General features: G+C 50.5%; 1 protein-coding gene across 1 annotated transcript in view; it reads left to right on the top strand.

Moving 5' to 3' along the window:
* The window catches only part of BCORL1 (BCL6 corepressor like 1), a 54,685-nt gene that overhangs the window by 1,570 nt on the left and 46,244 nt on the right, over positions 1–6,871 (top strand). The window contains exons 2-3 of the mRNA XM_026452007.1: positions 6,160–6,250; positions 6,534–6,870. Of these exons, the coding sequence (XP_026307792.1) occupies positions 6,160–6,250; positions 6,534–6,870 (428 nt within the window). The remainder of the gene's footprint in view (positions 1–6,159; positions 6,251–6,533; position 6,871) is intronic.

Below are 6,871 nucleotides of genomic sequence, written 5' to 3'. Positions count from 1 at the left end.
TATGTTGACCAGGCTGGTCTCGAACTCCAGACCTCATGATCCACTCACCTCGGCCTCCTAAAGTGCTGGGATTTACAGGCATGAGCCACTGCACTCAGCCGCCTCTCCGATTTTTAGAGAAGGCACTGCTCTTTCATGCTTGCTGGTGTTTTTCTGTTGTTTCAACCCACTGACTGTTTAAATTCAAATATACATCAGATAAATCACCAAGACACAGAACAATATGGCTTTCCCTGGGATTCAAGATCTGACGTTTCTTGGGTAAACCTTAGAAATGTGTGTGTGCATATGGGGGAGTATTGGTGATTTTGAGGGGAAAAGGAATGGAAGTCTTTATTTATCTACTTTCTTCTTCTGTTCCTAACTGAAGAAGTATATACTTGTATGAGGTCAAGGTTAGCAGAATAGGCATTTTTATTTTCTTAAGCCATTAGTGCCTGATAGCTTAATGTTCTCTGTACTGAGGAACAAGTTAGAGATGGGCTTAAAAGGAATTTAATTTTAGGATATAAGAGTCAAGACCATGGAAAATGAGATGAAATTCTCAGGTGCTCAGGAAGAAAAGTGTTTTCCTTTACATATGAAGCATGTCCTCAGATGATCACTAGGAGATGATCTAGGGAAAGGCAGGGTGATAATAATGATTTGCGTAAGTATTCATTGGCAGGTCATGTTGACCTAGTTATAAGTAGTTGAGACTTTGATGCAGAAATCTGGACTAGAGCCTTCAAAAGACCAGCAGGACCGGGCGCTGTGGCTCATGCTTGTAATCCCGGCACTTTGGGAGGCCAAGGCGAGTGGATCACCTGAGGTCAGGAGTTCAAGACCAGCCTGGCCAACATGGCGAAGCCCCGTCTCTACTAAAAATACAAAAAAATTAGCCAGGCATGGTGATGTATGCCTGTAATCCCAGCTACTGAAGAGACTGAGGCAAGAGAATCACTTGAACCCGGGAGGTGAAGGTTGCAGTGAGCCGAGATTGCACCACTGCACTCCAGCCAGGGTGACAGAGCAGGACTCTGTCTCAAAAACAATAAAATTATATAGTAATAAAAAAAGAGCAACAGACAAGTTACCTTAGTTCACCATCTACTATAAATCCCTGCCAAGAAGGGAGCAGGAAGTAGACTCAAAATCTGATTTTCCCTCCATCTTGTTTTTTGTTTTTGAGATGCAGTCTTGCTCGGTTGCTCAGTCTGGAGTGCAGTGGCACGATCTTGGCTCACTGCAACCTCCGCCACCTGGGTTTAAGTGATTCTTGTGCATCAGCCTCCTGAGTAACTAGGATTACAGGTGTGCACCACCATGCCTAGCTAATTTTTGTATTTTGAGTAGAGACAGGGTTTCACCATGTCACCCAGGCTGGTCTCAGACTCCTTATCTCAATCTGTCCACCTTGGCCTCCCAAAATGCTGGAATTACAGGTGTGAGCCACCATGCCTGGCCAAATTTTCCCTCCTTCTAAACCTGTGCCTAGTGCTTAAGATGATCCCCCCCTTTTTTTTTTTTTGAGATGGAGTTTAGCTCTCGTTGCCCAGGCTGGAGTGCAATGGTGTGATCTTGGCTCACCACAACCTGTGTGTGCCTCCCGGGTTCAAACGATTCTCCTGCCTCAGCCTCCTGAGTAGCTGGGATTAGAGGCATATGCCACCACACCCGGCTAATTTTGTATTTTTAATAGAGACGGGTTTTCTCCACGTTGGTCCCGCTGGTCTCAAGCTCCCGACCTCAGGTGATCCGCCCGCCTCAGCCTCCCAAAGTGTTGGGATTACAGATGTGAGCCACCACGCCCGGCCTAAGATGACTTTTTAAGTGTTGTCACTTTTCATCTCATCCACCCTTTATTATCACCCGTGGTGCCTGTGGTGATCCCCCTTGCCTTTTTTGCTTCTCTTGCTACAGTCTAGGCCATGTTATCACTGGTTTCCAAAATGTAATCTCACCTTATTTAAAAATCCTTTTCCTTGGCCTTTTACAACTTGTAGAATTTAGGAATTTGGGGTACAAAGCTGTGCCTGGGGTTCAACTCTGAAAGTGATATTTTAGAGGCCTGCCAGCTTTGGTAGCTGCGATTGAGGACTGCAGAACAGGAGGCATGGGCTTGCAGCTAGCCCCAGGTGGCTGTCTCTAGGCAAACCCACAGCTAAATGTGTCTGCTTGCCTGCTTGCATCCCTTCTAGGATTAATTCATGCCTTCATTCAACAAACATTTATTCAACATAATGAGAGCAAACCAATAGTCCTAGTACATTGGTGGTGAGTGCCCTAGAGTAGCATGTCTGGGTCCGGTGGGAGTCCAGATGCAAGATTGACAAACCTCCTGGTGGGAGAATAACGGAAGGCTTCCCAGAGGCAGTGGCATTTGAGCCCAGGCTTGAGGAATGAGTAGGAGTTTGAGGTGAGAGCTGGTATTTCCCTGGGACAATAAGAGCACAGTGTGGCGGCGCACAGTGGCTCACGCCTATAATCCTGGCACTTTGGGAGGCCGAGGCAGGTGGATCACCTGAGGTCGGGAGTTCGAGACCAGCCTGACCAACATGGAGAAACCCCGTCTCTACTAAAACTTCAAAAATTAGCTTGGTGTGGTAGTGCATGCCTGTAATCCCAGCTACTCGGGAGGCTCAGGCAGGAGAATCGCTCGAACCCAGGAGACGGAGGTTGCAGTGAGCTGAGATCGTACCATTGCGCTCCTCCAGCCTGGGCAACAAGACAGAAACTCTGTCTCAAAAAAAATAAATAAATAAAAATAAAAAAGCACAGTGTGTTTGGGGAAGGTCCGAGTTGGAATGAAGGCAGTCTTGGGGTACTGTGGAACTCGAACCAGGGAAAATCTCCCAGGACTGGAAGGTAAGGAGCCTGGTGTGTGCTGGGTGGTATATTTCTCTTATGGGTAGTCTGGGCCCAGCAGGAACTGAAGAGGTCTGGTTTGACAGTGGTGCTAGCCCTTAATAATTAAGGAAACAGCCCTGAGGGGTCATGGCCGTTTCTGGTTTAAGTTCCACAAAACCTTGAACATAACAGCTCTGCCTCCTCTGTGGTGGGAAGAAACAGCAGGATTGATTTTCAGTCCTGACTGAAGCCTGCTATGACCTCTGTACCCTCCTGCCGCCCCTGCCCCCGCCAACTGCACCGTCATAACCTTGCCTGGTTGACCCAGCTCTTCCCGGGCCCCCTCCCCTGCAAGTTACTCCTGTCCCAGGCTCTTCTCTCAATGGAGCAAGTTAATGTTTGCTTAGCTCTGCCCACCCCTCTTCTCAGAGGATTTGAAACACGGCTGCATGACATTTTGCAGCGCCTTTGGGGCTGGCACTCAGGCGTGGGTATGGCTGGAGTAGCCAGGACTGCTGTTGCTTGGCCTGGTTCTGTGGTTCTCTGGCAGCTGCCTTCGGGAGCAGGGATTCTGCTTTCAAGGTGTGATTTCAGGCAGGGTGGGAGCTTGCAAGGGGGGAGTGAGGATGCAGCCCACTGCCTTTTGTATGACCAGGAGGGGAAAGAATGTAAATAAATAGCACCTTCCCATGTGGGGTTGCTTGGGGGAAGTGCTGCTTGTTTTCCCTGGAGTATTCCCCCCAAAACCATCCCTGGCAATTCTAGTGGGAACACGCTTCCCCCTGGCCCAAGGCTGGGCATAGGTGTCGCTTTTGTGGTCTCTTAGGAGTTGATGTGAAAGTATGTTTTCCCTTTCCCTCAGGCCCTCCCTCCCTCCCCTTCCCGAGACCACCCTGACTGCATCTAAAGCCCTTGCCTCTCCTTACGGTCATTTCTGTTTGTCACCAACAGTCACTTCCAGCAGTGGAGCCCTCCCACTTCTGCCAGCCTAACTGCCTTTTAAAGGGAACAAGCCTTTCCCCCTCGGTTAGCCCCTTCTGGATCCCTGAAAAGATGGGGAGAGGCCCGTGGTGATCCCCCTTGCCTTTTTTGCTTCTCTTGCCCCAGGTACAATTTTGGAGTCCCTGTTTCAGTGGGAGGGAGGGAGTTAGCAGCGCCCTCCCCCTTCTTGTTGGGGTTGGCTCCAGCACCCTGACTGCCCTTTGGCTAGGGTGACTGGGGAGGCGGGGAGCTGGCTTCTTCAGGGCTGTCTTCAGGAGCTTGGGGTGAGGCTCTAAAGAAGGGAAGCAAAAATTAGCCAGGCGTGGTGGCGCATGCCTATAATTCTGGCTACGCAGGAGGCTGAGGCAGGAGAATTGCCTGATCCCAGGAGGCGGAGGTTGCAGTGAGCCGAGATCGAGATTGCGCCACTGCACTCCAGCCTGGGCAACAGAGCGAGATTCAATCTCAAAAAAAAAAAAAAAAAAAAAAGGAGAGAAAGAAGGGAGGTGATTTCAGGCACAGTGTATTTCCCCAGGGGCACACAGAGCAGTCCTGTGCCTTGCCCACCCAGGAAACGCACTGCAGCATCTATATTGGGGTTTTATTCTTTAACCTCAACCTCCTCCTTGGCCACTCCCACCCACAGCTCCCAAGGGCAGGGGGCAATAGTTTTTTTCTGTTGTTGTTGTTGTTTTGAGACAGGGTCTCACTCTGTCGCCCAGGCTGAAGTGCAGTGGTGGGATCTTGGCTCACTGCAACCTCTGCCTCCCAGACTCAAGCGATTCTCCTGCCTCAGCCTCCCAAGTAGCTGGGATTACAGGTGCCTGCCACCACACCCAGCTAATTTTTGTATTTTTTAGTAGAGTTGAGGTTTTACCACGTTGGCCAGGCTAATATGGAACTCCTGACCTCAGGTGATGTACCCACCTTGGTTGGCCTCCCAAAGTGCTGGGATTACAGGTGTGAGCCACCGTGCCCGGCCTAATAGTTCTTGCTGTACTTAAAATACCAGACTTTCAGTGGGTAACTTCACCCTTCCAGTCTAATACCACCCCCTCCTTTTTTTTTTTTGGTCAGGATGTACCATTTTCTATGATGCTTACCTGAAATTTGGAGAAGACTTTTTGAGCAGGGGGAGATGCAGTTGAGTTTTCCTCCTTTGGGACCCAACTGTCTGGCCTTGAGTCTTTTTTCTCTGGGGCATATGAACCTGAATTTGGGGTCTGAGGCCTTTCGGACGGGAGAGAACAAAGTGATGCTGGGAGACTGATGGGGGGTGGGGGGGCCTGGCCCGGGGATAGGATGTAGGCAAGGATAGAAGGAGGGTAGAAGGGAGGGTGTTGCCTAGAACTCTAGAAAAGGGGGCAGTGTCTCCTGGAGGGAAAAAAGTAGTATTCTTTTTTCTTTTTGAGACGGAATCTCGCTCTGTCGCCCAGGCTGGAGTGCAGTGGCCAGATCTTGGCTCACTGCAAGCTCCGCCTCCCGGGTTTACGCCATTCTCCTGCCTCAGCCTCCCGAGTAGCTGGGACTACAGGCGCCCGCCACCTCGCCCGGCTAGTTTTTTGTATTTTTTAGTAGAGACGGGGTTTCACCGTGTTAGCCAGGATGGTCTCGATCTCCTGACCTCGTGATCCGCCCGTCTCGGCCTCCCAAAGTGCTGGGATTACAGGCTTGAGCCACCGCGCCCGGCCAAAAAGTAGTATTCCTAAAATAATGCCTCTCAGCACCCAGTGACCTGGTGGCCTCCAAGTGGTGTCATTACCAGTGCTAATAAACGTGTCTCTGCTCTAGGCAAGCCAGGAGGTGAATAGGTGATGATTCAGATTTAGACCTGAAAACACAACAGGGGTTTATTTGTTTTAGAAGAAGATTACCTATATGACACTTTTAACCAGCTGCCCTTAGAGACTTAAAATAAGATTGTATTTAAAAGAAAAATGGGTTTTGCATACCTTTTGAGGCATTCAGTGGTTCTCATGTCTCTCCCCTTTGAACAATGCCCTGTACATCCTGGGTGGTCATTTTGGCAGGTAAGCTACAGGGAAAAGGTAAAAGTGCTAGGGTGTCCACACTCCTGGCAAGAGCCCTAGAAAACAGGGTAAACAGTCCAAAGAAGGGAGTCTAGTCAGACTAGGCTCTGGCAGGGACTTCCAACGCTAGGTGTGGAGCCTCCACTTTGTAACCAAGAACCCCCAGTTCCTTGTAATCCTCCTCGAAATCTCACCTCACAGGAAGTGAGACAGGAAGGTTTTATGGGGACCCAGGAAGGCAAGAGGCATTCTGGGGAAGGTGGTGGTGGCTCTAATCCTGGGCCTCATGTCCCTTCTCTGGTTGTATCTTCCATGCTAGAAGAGCACCTCTTTCTGATGAGGAGTCAACGACAGGCGACTGCCAGCACTTTGGATCTCAGGAGTTTTGTGTCAGCAGCAGTTTTTCCAAGGTAAGAGGCTTTATGGAGCCACGTGCTGTCCACCAAAGGATGGAGCTGAGCTGCCCAGAAGGTGTGCCCAGCCTGCCATCCCAAGAAGTGGGCAGAAAGGGACAGGGTCTCTCCCAGGAGTTGGTGTTGGTGGGACACAAATTGGCTGGCTGCCCTCTGCGTCTTCCAAGACCTGGTTGGTTGAGTTGCAGAGAAGACCAGCAGTTGCCTCTCAGGGCTCTCAGAACACTTGCACCATCTTCAGCGAGCTGCCTGAAATGTGCATGCTATCCTGTCATTGCAGGTGGAGCTCACGGCAGTTGGAAGTGGCAGCAATGCCCGGGGGGCAGACCCAGATGGCAGTGCTACAGAAAAACTTGGGCACAAGTCAGAAGACAAGCCTGACGATCCCCAGCCAAAAATGGACTATGCTGGGAATGTGGCAGAGGCCGAGGGCCTCTTGGTGCCCCTGAGCAGCCCAGGAGACGGGCTCAAGCTTCCCTCATCTGACAGCGCCGAGGCCAGCAACAGCAGGGCCGACTGCTCCTGGACTCCACTCAACACCCAAATGAGCAAACAGGTTGACTGCTCACCTGCTGGAGTAAAGGCTTTGGACTCTCGGCAAGGTGTTGGAGAGAAGAA

This window comes from Piliocolobus tephrosceles, chromosome 12, assembly GCF_002776525.5.
Source record: "Piliocolobus tephrosceles isolate RC106 chromosome 12, ASM277652v3, whole genome shotgun sequence".
In the NCBI taxonomy this organism is placed as follows: Eukaryota; Metazoa; Chordata; class Mammalia; order Primates; family Cercopithecidae; genus Piliocolobus; species Piliocolobus tephrosceles.
The sequence above is the reverse complement of the archived record's forward strand: the minus strand, read 5'-3'. Positions and strand labels throughout refer to the sequence as shown.